At 42.4% G+C, this 17807-nt stretch overlaps 1 protein-coding gene across 4 annotated transcripts in view; it reads right to left on the bottom strand.

Annotated features, from left to right (window-relative positions):
• adcy2b (adenylate cyclase 2b (brain)) overlaps positions 1–17807 on the bottom strand; it is a 66391-nt gene that overhangs the window by 40414 nt on the left and 8170 nt on the right. For all 4 annotated transcript variants that reach the window (XM_028036315.1, XM_028036312.1, XM_028036313.1 and 1 more), the window contains exons 2-4: positions 12913–13110; positions 2534–2695; positions 1571–1720 (exon numbers count right to left, since the gene is read on the bottom strand). In XM_028036315.1, coding sequence (XP_027892116.1) covers positions 1571–1720; positions 2534–2695; positions 12913–13110 — 510 coding nt within the window. The remainder of the gene's footprint in view (positions 1–1570; positions 1721–2533; positions 2696–12912; positions 13111–17807) is intronic.

The raw sequence follows: 17807 nt of genomic DNA, 5'->3' as shown, positions 1-17807 counted from the left end.
CTGTTGAATGAGATTCGGCTCTGTGAAGTCACGAACCGGCATTTGCATGTATCTGCGCTAATTTTAACATGCACACACTTCTTCCCACATGCAAACTATTGCAGAGAAACATATGCCAGAAATATGCCAAGGGAAAAAAAGTGAATGATTTGCATCTTAGTGTGAGAGAAAGCCAACACAAATATGCTAGAATTGTAGGCATGTATTGCATTTGCTGGTGAAATAGAGAACAACATAGCAGAAAGTAGCTGGCATGTTTAGTTTGATGCTGCTAATATGATGCTGTCCTGAATTGATATAGGAAAATTGCTTATTTTGTCAATAGTAAGGGTTAGACAAAAAGAAAAATAAAAGGTCATCATAGTGAACCACCTCTGAGCAGACCATCAATTATTTGTGTAATATTATATGTCACTTCCCTGGTCGGGAAGAATACCTAATGTCACGACAAAGACGTTAATGTCAAGCAAATGTCACAGCAAAATGCCACTTAAGACATGGCTGACCTACCAACTTCCCTTCTCTGACGAAACTTTGAAGTAGTGTGAATTGGCAAGTAACCAGAATGCGATTACATTTTAATTTGGCTCTTTATAGTGTAGCGCAGACAGGAAACAATAAGAATGGGAAACCCTATAGAGTTATCTGCTTTGGATATGGGGAGGATTGTAGAGTTGTGCTTTGCGCTTTGTGAGTTACTGTGAAAACTATTAGCTGTGAAATCAGCTGGTTCTCAATTTACAATTAGACTTAGCTAATCTTATTTCGCTAGTCAGCTAACAGCTAATACACCAAGACTATTGTCATCTTGTGTTTGTCTCAGAACTTGGGTGTAGTAACCATGATACAACTTATTGAGCTAGCTTTCTAGCTGCGTATGACAAAACCAGTGGGATTAGCTAACTGTTGTGGTAATAAAAGGTGATAATTTACCGACAAATGTTTGAGTTCAAACACAAGCAAAAGAAAAAACATGCGTAGTTATAATTTCCACTGGTTTCATAAGAGACAAACTATCAGCTACGCTGAAATAGTTTACACTTAAAATTTTTGTTTTGAATGCTAGACGCCCATTTTGGGAATGGGACTCGGGTCTGAACTCTGAACGATGAGTTTAGGTGTTACTGTTGCACTTTCACCTGGGAACCTGGAAAATCTGACTTCCACAAATAGTTCAGTATTACACCCACTGCAGTGTTGGTTTTTCTGCTGAATAAAGTCTGTCCTGTTAGTGACTGCGTTCTGACTTAATATAGTCTCAAATTTAAGCTCAAATTTCACAATGCGTACGGTTCCTGTTGTATGGTAAACGTTTTTCAGAGAGGTTTTCTGAGGCCATTAAGTCCATGCATTTCCACTGCATTAATCCAATAAAAATACATGAAAAAAAAATGCAAAAACAAAACAGAAATTAACTCTAGTATATGTAAAACTATATCTAAACATTTAATAAAAAGCTGAGAGTTCTGCCTATTTAGTCGCTACAGGAAATAATAAGCATTTGCACCAGTTTTAAATCATTCTTCCACATCAATCCAATCTTTGAAACTCTAGATTTTGGACTTTGTACCTGTTGATGCTTCTCAAACTCCAGTTTGATGGGTGACTTGATGCAGTTGCAGGTGTCCTGATAGGTCTGCCTGAGCGCCAGGTCCATGAGGTGCTTGTGATACGCCCCGGCCAGGTTTCCACAGGTGAAGATGATCACATTGGCCAGGATCTGCCACACACATACACACACACACACGCCGCATACACATCAACTCAGCAGCCATAAAAGATTGCCAGCATACGATCCGCGTTGCGTTTATGTCCGCGCCTGAAATGTTCCCCTGTGTTCTGCCGTCCACTTAGGGTGTATTATTACCTCATAAAAGCAGGAGAAAACACACTTTTGTGTTAGCTCTCCGTCATTACCCAAACCTCAAGCCTTTTAAAAAGAGGATCCGCGGATCAATAGATTATCCTTGTTGCTGTGATTATCCTTGTTCACTCAGTAATGAACGTTTCTGAGTGTGTTTTATGGCTGATGCAGACGTTCAGTGTCTACAAGACTGAGAAGAGCCACCGTGATTAGAGTGCTATCAGAGTGTTTGCTGTGAGGCTTGACTGCAGAGCATCTAAGCGTGTGTGAGCGGGTGCCAGCTTCAGAGACGCGTGTGCTGCACAATCACGTGCACCCTTATGATTAGCCATTTTTATTCAGGCTTAGAGACGTTATTGTTCTTGGAGATTACTTTACGTCTGAATTTGCTGCGTCGTGATGGGTCAGCTACTTCATAACCTAGACTTTGTCTAAAATACTCTGCCATCGTTTCTAGTTATGCAGAGCGTACGCTCAGCAGCGATGTTTAGAGAAGGTAATGGAGCGGCCGCACAATCATCCAGGTGTTCAAAAGACCCAAATGGCGAGCTCACGACACAGTCACCTCACGTCTGCGGGTGAGGCAGAAAGTTCTTTAAAAAGTCAATTTCCTTCGTACGGCTGACCTGCGCGCTCGAAGGCTCGAGGACGGTCGAGTATCGGTCTTACCTGCCACACCAGAGGTTCCAGTTCTGTAGCGGTGGAGGTCAGGCAGACGCTGAGCGTGACTGTGTGTGAAAGGCAGGTGATACCGCTGGCGATGACGGCCCATTTCATGGAGAAGGGCAGCATGGTGTAGACCACAAACACAATGAACAGAAAGAACGACACCTGCAGGCGGAAAGTGACAGAAAGTTTAAGAAAACCAGGTTAAAATGAGGCGTTTTGGAGATTAGGTGCTAACTTTCAGCTGATGCTTTAAATATTTTTATACTCTGAGGTAGGCCCGTCGCAATAAATCAATTTGTCGCATGGTGAATTTAAACGAGCTCAGCAATTTCCATTTGCATGATTTATTGTTTTTCTCTTTTCTTTCTTTTTTTCCACCAAAATCTGGATGACAAAAGTCTTCCATCTGGTACTTCGGTCTCAACTCGCCCCCTTTACTTGAACAATTTTGTGTACAGAGACTTCATAATTCATTTTACTTGTTGCTTCTGTTGATTTGTTTATTTATTTTGGATATTTAAAATGTCTTCCAGTGCCAGTGGTAAACGTTCATTCAAATTTAAAGTGACATTGATCTTTGACAATGTGTTCTTGCATCATTGTGCTGTTAAATTACCTGAAATTGGTCTCAAAAACAATACTAACATTTATCACAATAACTTCTGGGGCAATTTATCGTCCAGCAAAATCTGTTATTTTGACAGGCCTGGTCAGAGGTATATTTTACTGCCAATTACATTTCTGGGAGGTAATAAGCTTCATGGATGTTTCTGTTAAGAAGACAACTGTAACTTTACTGACTGCATGAATTCTCATCAACAAAAAAAACTTTTTTTTAAAAAAGATCTTTTCCGACCCTGGAAATAAAATTTTGATTAACCTGCCTCTTAGGTAAATAAATAATATTTTGACGTAATCTATACTAAAACCGTTCCGGACATAAAGGTCAGTGCTTTAAGTTTGCATTTATGTTCTTATTTAGAAGGAAAAAAGCAATACTTGTGTTGACAGATTTCAGGTACCATCCGTCCATTAGTTGTATAAACCCATTTATCCTTGCAGAGCCGCTCGGGGGTCGGTGCCCATCTCCAGCTGTCATTCAGTGCTACACCCTTGACGGGTCGCCAGTCCATCACAGGGCAACACAGAGACACACATGCCAGCACACACACTCACACCTCAAGGCAATCTAGAGAGACCAATTAACCCAACAGTCATGTTTCTGGACTGCTGGAGGAAGCTGGAGTACCTGGAGAAAACTCATGCATGCATAGAAACAATCCAGGCCCAGTACCTTCTTGCTGCAAGGTAACAGTGAAACCAACTGCACCATTTTGGGTAAGACTCAATAGAAACAAGAAATAGTGACTGATAAGATCCAAATGACCAGGAGAGCACTGTAACTGAATAAAAGTTGCCATAAACAACTGTAGTAGCTAATGTTAGCTGGGGTTTTTTTTCCACTGAACTAAATGTTTTTAGGTTTTTTAAAATATGTCTGGACTGCATTTGTTCATCCATTGTTCAAAATCAACAATGCTTAGAACAGTGGTGTCCAAATGTTTGCCAAGTGACTCCAAAATTGCGAAATTGCAAGCACCAAAGGTTAAACTTTTAAATACAAATTCAAAACCACATTTTGTTATCCTCGGATTCAGGAAGAGCAGTGTGGTTTTCGTCCTGGTCGTGGAACACTGGACCAGCTCTACACCCTCGGCAGGGTCCTGGAGGGTGCATGGGAGTTCGCCCAACCAGTCTACATGTGTTTTGTGGACTTGGAGAAGGTGTTGAACCGTGTCCCTTGGGGAGCCCTGTGGGGGGTTCTCCGGGAGTATGGGGTACTGGGCCATTTGATACGGGCTGTCAGGTCCCTGTATGACCGGTGTCAGAGTCTGGTCCGCATTGCCGGCAGTAAGTCGGGCTCGTTTCCGGTGAGAGTTGGACTCTGCCAGGGCTGCCCTTTGTCATCGATTCTGTTCATCACTTTCATGGACAGAATTTCTTGGCGCAGCCAAGGTGTTAAAGGGATCCGATTTGGTGGCCTTAGGATCTCATCTCTACTTTTTGCAGACGATGTGGTCCTTTTGGCTTCATCTGGTCGTGATTTGCAGCTCTCGCTGGAGCGGTTCGCAGCCAAGTGTGAAGCGGCCGGGATGAGGATCAGTGCCTCCAAATCCGAGGCCATGGTCTTGAGCCGGAAGAGGGTAGAGTGCCTTCTCCGGGTCAGGGGGGTGTCCTGCCCCAAGTGGAGGAGTTCAAGTATCGCGGGATCTTGTTCACGAATGGGGGAAGAAGGGAGCGGGAGATTGACAGGCAGATTGGAGCAGCGTCTGTCGTCAATACCGGTCCGTCGTGGTGAAGAGAGAGCTGAGCCAAAAAGCAAAGCTCTCGATTTACTGGTCGATCTACGTTCCCACCCTCATCTATGGTCATGAGCTTTGGGTCATGACCGAAAGAACGAGATCGCGGATACAAGCGGCCGAAATGGGTTTTCTCCGTAGGGTGGCTGGGCTCTCCCTTAGAGATAGGGTGAGAAGCTCAGTCATCCGGGAGGGACTCAGAGTAGAGCCGCTGCTCCTTCACATCGAGAGGAGCCAGTTGAGGTGACTCGGACATCTGGTCAGGATGCCTCCTGGACGCCTCGCTGGTGAGGTGTTCCGGGCACGTCCCAACGGGAGGCGGCCCCGGGGAAGACCCAGGACACGCTGGAGGGACTATGCCTCTCGGCTGGCCTGGGAACGCCTCAGGATTCCCCCGGAAGTGCTGGAAGAAGTGGCCGGGGAGAGGGAAGTCTGGGCCTCCCTTCTGAAGCTGCTACCCCCGCGACCCGACCTCGGATAAGCGGAAGAAGATGGATGGATGGATGGATGGATGGATGGATGGACATTTTGCTATGATTTCTTTTTCTCTCTACTAAGCCAAACATTGGATATTTTAGTAAAAGAAACCAAGAAATTGTCAGATTTTTTTAAAAAAACAACAAAAACATCCATAACACGTGCTAGATCTGAAACTTGTTAATATATGAATATATGTGTTAAAACACAAAAAACGGAGCAATTAAATGCTTTTTGACCAGCATATGAACGGCAAGATGTGGACTGGGAAATTCTAGACTTTCTACTCATTCTTTGAAACGCAGCCTCAGATTAGTGACATATTTTCTCTTTCCATGACAGCAAAAAAATGCATTGCTAAAAACCCATTTTGTTCTCCTGGACCCAGTATCGTGTGCCATCTCCTCTTGTGAGCTCCATGTGCCACGACTCCTCTAAAAGACGGGAAAGCGAACTAAAACACAACCAATTCCAAATCTGACTCACAGGATGAAACACCAAAAAGGCTTTATGCGCTGATGAAACAGAAGTGACCGCAGATCGATGCTGCTGGAGAGGAGGATCACTGCTCTCAACGATCCCCAGGCTGTAAAAAACTTGAAATGTAATTCTTTTCTTTTCCTGGATATGCTGCAGTTTTCTCCCGACACTGTTAGAGGAGGGGGAATCATGACTCTAAATGAGAGGGCTGTGCACAAATTGCAAGTGATACTAGTAATTACAACAGTCCCACAATGGAGTTTAAAAAACACAAGCAAATGAATGCCAGCAAACATTCAGATTATGCATATTGCGCTGATGTTTGTCTAAATACAGAGCACAGCTGTGTGGGCAGAAATCGCTTCCACAGAAATAGATCCAAGACCAAAATGTCAAACCTGATATAACTTAGTTGAGCAGCGTGGGCGGCTTTCATAGCTCTTTAACACCTAAAATACAAGTAAAGAAATTTACAAAAATTGACTAAATTCATCTCATGTTTCTCTTTGTAAATGCTAACGAGATATGACAAGCGAGTCGTTCTTAACGGCACCTCCCTGTTTAACCTCCTGCACCGTCCACTTCCACTTCCGCCGGCGGTCTGTCCTGCCCTTCCTGTTATGGTGGCGACCGGCGCGCGTTTCAGGTCGAAGCTACAGCAGACACACAAGGTGAACTATGACCTTCCTGCCGCCGCTTCAACTTCCTGTTCGGGTTCACCTAGTCGGCGGCGTGTACACAGGATTTGACTCGAAGTGATGCCTAAAATAAACTGACAGCGTCTACATCCCAACGCGTCTTACAGGTCACCAGCATTTTAAATGAAAAGAAAGTTCTAGAAACGTGTTGTCGGTTAGCGCGTGCGCGCCCCATAAATACAAGCCTCGACGCGGCCCGTCCCGAGTTCGACTCCCGCTCTCGGTTCATTTGCCCCCTCCCGTCAGACTACTTTGAAATAAAGGCCACTAGCGCCGGAAAAAACAACAACAAATTCTTAAAAAAACAAAATGTGTTGTCAACATTTGGGTTTTAGCAATTGTTTGGCTGACCTAGTTCCTTCTAAAAGAAGATCTTAACAGTAAGAACACACAGAAAGCGAGAGAGAGATGTTTTGTGTGGGCTCAGACTTTCTGTTGCTAGGGGAACCAACTACAGGAAGGATGCTGACATCTAGGCGAATGCTGAGCTTTCAAACTCGTTTGTGTTTTTGAGATAACCTTCGAATCCTAATCCTGGAAACCTCCTCTCTTTAAAACTATAACAACCCCGGGATCATCCGGAGTGCGTGACATCCGGTCCGATTGAGCGGTCGCAAGGAATCGAGAGCGGCGGTCCAATTTCACTTGCATCACCTGCCTCCATCTACCACACACACACCCTCTCTCTCTGTCACACACACACACCATCTCTCCCACACTCCAACCTGAATCCTAATACACCTTCAAATGCGTTGTGATGGGAGCTGCAGACACCATCTCTCTCCTGCTTCCTCCATTACTTTTTTTTTCTCCTCCTCGTCTCTGTCTGAGCTCTTCTCTGGGCTCCAGACGAAAGAAGCAGACACATACATAGATATGTACACCTGAATACCTACATTAAAAAAAAAGTCCGTCTCCGCTGGCTTTAGACGTTTATGAGGCGTAGCAGCTCCAACGAGTTCTTTTTCTTTTTTTAAGAAGCAAACTCTCACTTTTGTTTCCAAGTCTGCACAGGAAAATGTGTTTGTGTCTTGTTGGAGGGTATCAGGTGTGAAAGTGTTGTTCAATCTGCCCTCAAAATCAAAGCAGGGCCATGATAAATGACCTATTGCAGACATAGCTGAGCTGTGTATATGGAAGGTAGATTTTTTTAGTTGTTTTATGCGTTTGTCCACATTAGGTCAGAGGGGTCAGGACAGACTGGCTGCAGAGAGCGGCGGATGTCGACCGTGCCTTTTCATTCTGTTCCTCTCTTCCCCTCTCTCTGTTATTAGCTCTGTGTGCACCATCACACACTCTGTTCTCTGAGTAATCACAATCAATTCGACCCACTGAGAGCGGGATGCATTTCTACCGCGCTCCTTTCACCAGACTTCTGCTCTCCTGTGTGGCTTTTGCTTTGGTCGGTTTTCCGTTTCCTTTATCTCCCCCACGCCTCTCCGCTTGTTAACGAAAGCCTCAGAACAAGTGAAAAATTAAGTTTTATAAAATGTGACTCCCTGTCAATTTTATTCCATTTGAGAATTTGTGACACAAGTTATTTAGTTATTTATTGCAACAACCTCATCTTATATGCTATTGCAGCCCAAGATAATGGAAAACATAATAGTGAGGTGAAAATAAAATATTGAACTGATCATGCTGTGAGGAGAAGGGAAGCTACGTGGAGCTACGACCTGGAAGAAAACCTGGTAGAGATTTACAGATCTGGTTCTTATTATACTTCATAAAAGCTACATAATAATCTACAGTTAACATGTAGCTTCATGTTAAGCTACATGTTAGCTGTAATAAGCTGTTACTAAGATGTAGCTTCATAATAAACTGTAGCTAACATGTAACTTCATGATAGCTCCATCACAAGCTGTAGATTTATGTAGCCTAATGTTAGCTGTAGCTTAATAATAATCTGTAGCTAATATGTAGCTTCACGTTAGCTGTAGCTTCATAATAAACTGTAGCTAACATGTAACTTCATGATAGCTCCATCACAAGCTGTAGATTTATGTAGCCTAATATTAGCTGTAGCTTAATAATAATCTGTAGCTAATATGTAGCTTCATGTTAGCTGTAGCTTCATAATAAGCTGTAGCTAACATGTAACTTCATGTTAGCTCCATTACAAGCTGTAGATTTATGTAACTCAATGTTAGCTGTAGCATAATAATAATCTGTAGCTAACATGTAGCTTCACGTTAGCTGTAGCTTCATAATAAGCTGTAGCTAACATGTAGCTTCACGTTAGCTGTAGCTTCATAATAAGCTGTAGCTAACATGTAACCTCATGTTAGCTGTAGCTTCTTAATGAGCTGTGGCTAACATGTAGCTTCATGTTAGCTCCATCATAAACCGTAGATAACATGTAGCTTAATGTTAGCTGTAGCTTAACAATAATCTGTAGCTATGAACTGTAGTCTCTCCAAGACGCTTCTGGAGGATACTTCAGGAGGCAAATATCAAAATAAAAGCACTTCCTGCTTTGTTTTTTAAGGTGTTTAACACACATTAATTCGCTTACCACACTGTTCATTTGGTTGTAATTTATACCTTAACTTTCATATTTATCTAGATTTGAGAAAAAATACTTTAACTGTGAATTAGAAAATTGTTTTGAAATGTTAAAAATTCTCTAGCTCAGAGAAGAAAATAAGCAAAACCCTATTTAGTGGAATACATAGAGGAGAAGAAGACGATATGAAAACAGGGATAAACAGGTGTTAACTTAATCATTACAAAGACACAAGTTAGTTAGATTGGTTCAGAAATTCAATTTGAAAAGGTTTCAATCTATTTTACGTGTCTTGGCACATGAATGCCTATTTACATTTCCGGACCAAAAATAACAACAAGCAGACGTTAGTAGCTTTTACATGCTGAATTGAATGTTAAATGTTAATGTTAACACATAATTGTTTCTGAATATTGACAGACCGGAAGATAATTACAACATTTTCACATGGTAATTTTACGCCTCGGCATGAGCAGCACGTTTGGGTCCCTGACCAACAGCGGAGCGGGGTCAGAGCTGCACTGATGTCAACAATTTAATGAGAAAATCTTGATTTCCGCCATTAGAGACTGGAGATTTGACTTGGACTTGACCTTTAATAACTCGATCCTGGATTGAAAAAAACAAACAATCTCTGACTCTACACTGCAATTTCAGTAATTATATGTTTTGGAATGTTGCAATTTTTAGCACTGTAGAAATTTTTTTTGATTAATTTTAAACTTGGAAAATCTCAAAAGAAGCTCATAATTTTTTAAAATAGACCCGAACAAGAAAATGTAAAAAAAAAAAAAAAAAGGAAAATAATATAAGAATAAAATAATCAAATGGGTAACTTCACATTGACTTATTTTACTGTTTGAAAGCTCATTTAGTAACGGAAAACTCTCAACCCTCCGTCAGAGTTTAGCTGTGAAACACGGTGGCGGTCGTATCATGGTTTGAATTAAATGGATGAATTCTGATAAAAATATCCTTAAGATTCAAACCAGAATACATTTCTAAATTTTTTTCACTATTATTTATAAGACTGAGAGACATGCAAGCATTTTAGAAGACCCGCCAACATCCTGACGCTTTTACTGTTCTGTAGAAACAGATACGAGTTAAAAAAAAAAACAAGTTCTCAAGCTGATCGCCAGGACCGATAAATGGTTCCTGGAAATATTTAGCTGCTGCATCGGGAGTTCAAAGGGACGCTGACGTGCTTTCACCACTCAGATATTCAATTAGAGTTAATTTTTTTCCGCCCGTAAATAAATAAAACAGCAGCTTTCATCTCCCTGTCTATATATAGAAATATCAGAGCGGTAGAAAAACTTTCAGGGGTGTATAAATGTGTAAAGTAGGAGAGTCATGGGAGCAGAGTAGAGGGATTAATAATGCAGAATGATATTGCTCTCACAGGTGGCTGATGATAAAAAATACCTCCATCCATGGAGGAGGAGCAGAGTTGACAAAGTAAAAAAGAAAAAAAGAAAAGTGGAGTGAGGAAATTTGGGCATGTTGGGGGTGATTTACAAGGAGAAACGGAGGCAGGCGGAGACGTTTGTGGCTTTGAAAATGGGGTTTGATGAATTGTGGGAGACAGGGCGCCAGATGAGGACAAAATAGGATTCTTGAGAGCGAGGAGAGTAACGGAGTCTGGCAGCGAAAACTAATGTGTCTGTCTGCTGATCTACTCACCTCCAGCTCTCATCAGGCCTCATTAACACACAGAATTAATTCTGCGCCGAGACGAGCACGGCCGCAAACACACACACACACACACACACACACACACGCAGCCGGCATGAATATGCAACGGTGCACAGCAAAGCGGGGAATGGATGTGCAAAAGAAAAATTAGACTGATTACACACTAGAGAATTGCTATTGTTGAAAAATGATCATTTGCTACATGTTTATTAACTTAGTTTCAAGGATGAATACATTTCGAAGTCCATAGATTTAGTTCCTCAGGGTTCACTGTTAGGATTGTTTCTAGTTTTCGACTTTTTTTTTTTTTTTACATACAGAAATATAGAACGCCGCAATTTTGCGCAATTCAGTCAAACTGGATGCAGAGTACCTGTGAACGTGTGAACGACAATTTTCAAGTGTGAATTAACAATTGCCCTCTCAAAACAGAATCTCCCACCTGAGTTGTGAAACTTTGCAGCTCCTCCAGAGGAATTATACTTTTCTTGCCCAACCTGTCGGTTTAAAACTCTAGGATAGGTTTTCAGTTGTGCCATGCTTTGATTTTGCTTATTGTTATTAAGCTTGTTTCTGTCCGTCAGTTATTTCTTATGTAAATGTTTCTATTTGTTTTAATAGAACCATGTGTACCGTGTTTTGTCTTGTGAAATGCACAGTGAGGTGTTTTGTTTTTAGCTAGTTTAGCTTTTGTGCTAACTCCTCTGCATTTGCACTCCCATTAATTGTGCTAATGTTGATTAATGTGCACTGTCCTAATCAAATAAACTAAATCAAATGTGTTGGATTTACTCTATGAAACTTTTAGTGCCTACGATGTTGTTGAATAGCCAAACTCTACATCCAACTTATATAACACTTTGCGTTTGAAACGTGATAAAACTGTACATTTTGTAGAAATAAAGTCCAAATTACTGCCAACAAAATGTTTCAAAACGTTTCAGATTAACGTTCCCTTCAGCAAAACAGCTCCAGCCGCCTGATCATGATTATCATCGTTGTGAGCGTCATCACTAACACCGTGCGTTTAGAGAATGGAAAACCTGACAGGTGAGACACGTATAACAGAAGCACAGGTCAAGTTAGTAACATTTTGCAGTAATAAACAAGAAGTCAGAAGAAATCTCTTTGTTAAAAGAAAAAGGAGAGAAAAGGAATCCTTTTCTTTTCAATTCCGGCGAGACAAACGACTGCTGACTGCACCGGCTTACAGGGAGAGTTAATGGAGGTGATTTATTGCTAACAACAGTTTTCCTCATCAGTGCTCATCCCGCTCCGACGCGTCAACATGTCTGCTGGAGCGAAGGTCAACGACAGGACACGAACGGAGCGGAGCGGGATGAACTCGGAGGGTGCTGGGGCCAGAGCCTTCCTGTCCAGCTCATTGGCTGTGTTTCCATTAACTAGAAATGCGCAAATTGAAATTCTGAAAATAAAGTAGCTTAATGGAAACACAGCAACTTCGGATAAAAGGTTTTTGCATGAGGAAAAGGTGGCTTTTCGGCCATATTGATACAGACATATTGCGTGAAACTGCGATGGAAACACTTTTTTCACATCGTACGAGTCACGTGATCAACAGCCAGATGTTGCTACTGGTGGAAACGACAAACACGAGGTCGGCAGGAAGTGGTAGGAGGGCGATGGTTTGTTTTTGGGGGTTTTCGGACAACGTGCAGCCGGCTCCAGAGAGATTGTGTTTTTTTCGTTTTTGTTTTGACATTAGCAGAATACAGAATTTGCACACATTTGTAACGGAAACGCAGCTAGTAACAGCTAACTGAACGTGGTTACAGGCTAATTAAATCATAATGATTTGAATTAGATGTTGGACAAAAACAGTAAACATACTGCTAGATCTACTAGTAACTTTAGTTAGTCTATCAAGTTAAATCTCAATTAAATACACTGCAGTTTATTGCTGTAATGTGGCATAAATATGTTTTGAAAGACACAGAGCAGATGCAGCCCCAAACTGGACTTAAATAGAAACTTTTTAAACTAATTGGAACATCTAACTGAGCTTAATGCACTGTCTGACAACTAGAATCAATTGTGCGATTGAACCGAAACAACTTTTGGGAAGCGCCTCGAGACTACGCTTGTTGTGTTTTGGTGCTACATAAATAAACTGAAACTGAGCCAGATGTTCCGTACCTGGTCCCAGGGACTGAGCCTGCCGCCGGAGAACATGAACAGGTAACCCATGGTGACCAGACAGGCCCACGTCAGCAGAGAGAAGAGGCGCAGCATCCGCTTGAAGACAGATTCGATGCAGACGAGGATGAAGATGGACAGGAAAAGGAAGAGGGCGGCGGACACGGCGATCAGGAACGTCAGGTGATCCTCCGTGTTCTGGAAGAAGAAATAAAGAAGCAGAAACAAAACGATGACGTCACACAGGTTTACGTACAGCGCCCCGCACAAATTCCACAGCTCTACTGACAGTAAAAAAAAATGCTTTGAATGCTTCTTTCTGCCAAATGGCGAAACGTCTGAAATTGTCCTTTGTGTTTTTCATTGAGAACGTGCCATGCTCGACAGAATAAAGTGACCACAGAGTCCAAACACAAAACAGATGAACAGACGGCATCCAGATCGCTAGGCAGACACCGAGAATGTGCTACGGCATCACTTCCACACTCGCACCGTTGGAGTCAGCGTTTAGAGGCTGTCAACACTAACACACACACACACCAACACACACACTTGCTCTTCACATTGAACCAGACATCTCTGCTCCATGAGCTCAGCACAGCTCGTTTTATCTGTACGGCTCTCTTCTCATGTCACAGCATATAAATAAAAATATCAGTAACAACTGCTTCGCTGCTTGTTAACCATAAGTTGGACGTAACTCTTAGTTTCTAATTGTGAGAAATTATGTTTTGAATTTCTCAGTTTGTCTAAGAAGTCGGAGCTCGGGATTGGGAATGATGTCACATTGCCAGTTGTAAGTTTGAGTTATTAGCTGTGCTTCCATCCAACTGTCATGAGAATGTTGAGTGAATTTTTTAAATTTCAGAAAACGAAGGAAAGAAAATGCGAATTAGGTGTTTAAATCTACTGATTTGGAGCAAATCCACCAGGCTACGCAAAACGTAATTTCGTCAGATGTTGACGCTCACTCAGCTGTAATAAACAGGAAGTAAAGGTTGCAGAGGGTCCTTCCCTCCGAACTGGAGGTATGGACTTTGAAATTTGTCAGTTTTGTGCCTCCACCCACCAGTGGACGGAAGCATTCGGCAAATGTGTTTCTATCTCCCCTTTATGCTAGTGCATTGACTCGTTTTTAGAAAAGCCCCCCCCAAAATTAAAACTCTTAAATAAAGCTGTTGAAGAACTTTCTATTTTACTTCAAGAAATCCCAACCTCTGGAATAATACGTATTATACCACATGAGAAGGCTTTTTTTCTGTGTCGTGCCTCTGGTAAGGCACAGACCCGCTAGTCGGTGGGACAGTTCACTACATCAGAACTTCTTCGGCAAGCGTGTTTCCTCCTCTTCCGCGCATTGACTCTTTTTCGGAAAATTCAGAAACCACCTCTAGTAAGCATAAAGTTATTTTGAATTTTGCTGTTTCCTTTTCTAATGTGATACTTCCAAATACGCATAAAAAAGTGAAGGACTTAAAAGACAAGTTTTTTGTCTTTTAAGTCCTTAACACACGGGAGGCGATGTTGCTCACTCATGTCCTGTGGAACTTGTGAAAAGCGACTGGCAAAATTTGCGATTGTGAAAGTTCAAGCTCGTACACGTAGACACACGGCACGAGACAGTTGAAAAATGTTTAAATTTTTGTCCCTGTTGTCACAATCTTGTCTTGTCGGTTGGGTTTCACACGGGGCAGCGACGACTTTGGTCTGTTGCTATTGTTTGTCTCTCCCCGTGTGTCCAGCCCATTAGCTTTTGTAAAAACTTGATGGCAAGTTAATAGTTGGCTTGGGTTTTGTTTTCAATCTCATCATGTGAAAACCTGTATTTTGTTTTTGGTTTCTTCTCTCCCCTCCAGGGGGTCTTTTGTGGGCTCTAGTGTCCCTTATATGAAAGTAGGCTGACAGGAAAGGGGGGGAAGACATGCGGCAAATATCGCAGGGTCCGGGAATCGAACCCGCGACGGCCGCGTCGAGGACTCAAGGCCTCCAAACATGTGTCGCGCCATCCCTGCGCCACCACGGCACACCCCATTTTGTTTTTAATCAGGTTGTCGCTGTCTGATGCGAAAATGCGTTTGATTATCTGAAAGTTTTCAGTGTGACAAAAAGCACAAAAACAGAACAAATGACCTTGTCCTGCCAATGGGTGTTGCCATTTTTTTTTTCTCTTCCATTCAGTTCCACAATTTTCAACTGGTACCAGAAATCCAACGGTGGCTGCAAAAAGTTTCTAAATAAACCCTCCAGCTGTCTCCTCTATGATTCGGAAACCACGCACTAACTAGCAAACGGCTAATAATAAAGCAGGCTTCCAGGTACCAAAAAAGTTCTCTCTTGGTGTTTTTTTTTTTGTTTTTTTTTAGCCCTCTTTAAAATGTGTAAATTATAGAGCAAATGCAAAAATCAGAAGGCACAGAGCTTTCACGAGCACATCAGTGGCGCTCTCACAGGCTTCACCTTGTGCCTAAACACCCACGGAAACCATTTTAACTTATTCCGAGTCATGATTACGCTGACAGGCCCCGGGCGCTAAAATTAGAAGGCTGCTGTGTGATTACATGTCATTTTGAAGTAAAATGAAAATCAGCTTTGGTATTGAAATGTCTTTGATTTATTTATTTTTCTTCTGCCCTCATCAAAGTAGTCGTAAAGAGACGTCCCGAACCGCGCCTCCGAATCCGCGTCGACCGATTTCGACCATTGTCTGGCTTCCAGGGTTTGTTCGAGGAGAACGCCGACGGCTCCGTTGAGTCAGAATAAGACTTGAAGCGGCTTGCTGAGCGCTCATGTAGCAGCGGCGTGCAGAAGACGATGGCAATGAGTCACAGTCTGGGAAAGGAATCCCTTGGGGTGTCGCTGCTGATGCCACAGCAGCTTTTCACAGTGAGGAGACCGGAGCCCAGATTGGATCCTAACAAGAATGTAAAGAACACCAAACGCTCCGCACGTCCCCCCCCCCGACCCCCAGGGGAAGATTTCACTCACAAGGACATTCCCTGTCGCATCAAAGCGGATATTTTTCGAAAAGCACACACATTCGCAGCTGTCTGGAAGAGGGAAGTGGAGGATTTGTCACTGCCTTCACTGTTGGGGTGGGAGTTCGGTGGAGGGTTAAGCTTTTCACTCATTTGTGGAAACAAAAACGAAGCATCTGCACTTTGCATATTTCTGATTGAGCCCCGTCTAATCCGCTTACCCCCACCCTCGGCGACGGCGTTTAATGCCGTTTCCCTCGACGTGTCTGCCCGCCACATTGTACTGCATTGTAAGCCAGAACAATCAATTTCTCCCCCTTTTGTTTCTCCTTTTAAGCCTGCTTCATCCAGCTATCATTGAGAACGGAAAACGGAGGACTTTGGGGGTGGGGAGGACATAACGGCAGCACCAAGAGACAGAAATTCAGCAGACAAAAATAGACCAAATTATGTCAGAAGTTGAGGGGAAGGAGACAGTTGTCACGGGAGGATGTGATGGAACCGCAGCAGCTCATGCATCCTCCTCACTTTCCATGTTGGGTCCCTGTTGAATATTTATTGTGGCTGAAGCAGAGCTGGAGGCAGATTTCCTCAATCTGTCTTCCTCTTTGGTTATGGAATTCATCAATAATCAACAAGCTTTCCCCTCGACGTCTCCATTCGAAGCGAGGAGAAGTGTTAACGAGTTCCCCCGAAACTCAAAATCTAAAGGAGATCAAGCTGGGAAGACCGTTACAAAACATAGATTTCAGCTGTATAATGGCTCATATTAAATCTCTCTGACAGAGAACCCAGTTTTGTGCGAGGAAAATGTCATATTCTGCCGACTGTGTAAACTGAATTTGCCCAAATTATTTCTGTCCGCTATGTATTAGAATACCAATGTTTTATTCAAATTCATAAAAGTGCATTTTCTTAGCGTTACCTTTCCTTAGTGTTTGGTCAAATTTCCATTTAATCTGCTTGTCATGGCGTCAGTCATTTCTGGTACCTGGTGGCTTTTTACAAGAGTTGCAGAAATTCTTCGATGGAATCGAGTCGGGATTGTCCGCCCAACTTCTCTCAAACACCTTTTCAGCTTCACTCACAGACTTTCTACGGGTTTCATACCAGGGCTTTGTCATTTCCACTCTGAAGTAACTTTGTTGTCCTTCATCCACTTTGTAGCTAATTTCCGGTGTGTTTGGAGTCATTGTCCGTCTCTGCCCAAGCTCTAACTTCAAGGCTTACGTCGTGAGATGTTGCCGCAGTTTTCCCACATGATCTTTACTCGTGATGCCATCTTGCTTCGACAGGGTGTACCAGTATCCCCAGCAGCAAATCAAACCTACAACTTCCCATTCAGGACGGTGTTCTCAGAATTCCATGTTTCTGCTTTTTTCCTCCAAATGTCAAAGGTACTTATGATAAAAATAAGGATAACATAATCTGGTGTTTGAGGTAATGGACGCTTCCTCTCTGGGCCAAAAAATCCTGAAATACAATTATGAATAAAGGCAATTAGAAATTTACTGCACCTTAAAAATAAAAACATCTGCAGCAGTGACAGACTGGAAGAATCAATGTGAGGAAACCAATGGATGCCCAGCCATCACTTATTAAGTGGACTTTGTTTAAAACTACAGTTGCCAAGTTACAAGCAGCAGGTCAATCAACCTGGACTGATGGCTGTTTACCTGAGCAGATAGCCTGACTAGTTAACCAGCTTATTTGTGTGTCATGCATAAGATTTAGCAGTAAACATCAAAAGCTGTTTAGGGTTTTTTTGTCATAAGTTGGAATAATTGCTTTTCTTCTTAAAGAAACAGCAATGATGGTGTTGATTTTTTCTTAACATTATTTCTTAACATTATTATTAAAAATCTGACATAGCGGTTGAAGCAAGTGCTACTTTATTCACTTTTACTTTGCATTACTCAT

This window comes from Xiphophorus couchianus, chromosome 13 (genome assembly GCF_001444195.1).
Source record: "Xiphophorus couchianus chromosome 13, X_couchianus-1.0, whole genome shotgun sequence".
Taxonomy (NCBI): Eukaryota; Metazoa; Chordata; class Actinopteri; order Cyprinodontiformes; family Poeciliidae; genus Xiphophorus; species Xiphophorus couchianus.
Note: the sequence above shows the minus strand (reverse complement) of the source record. Positions and strands in the feature narration are given on the sequence as shown.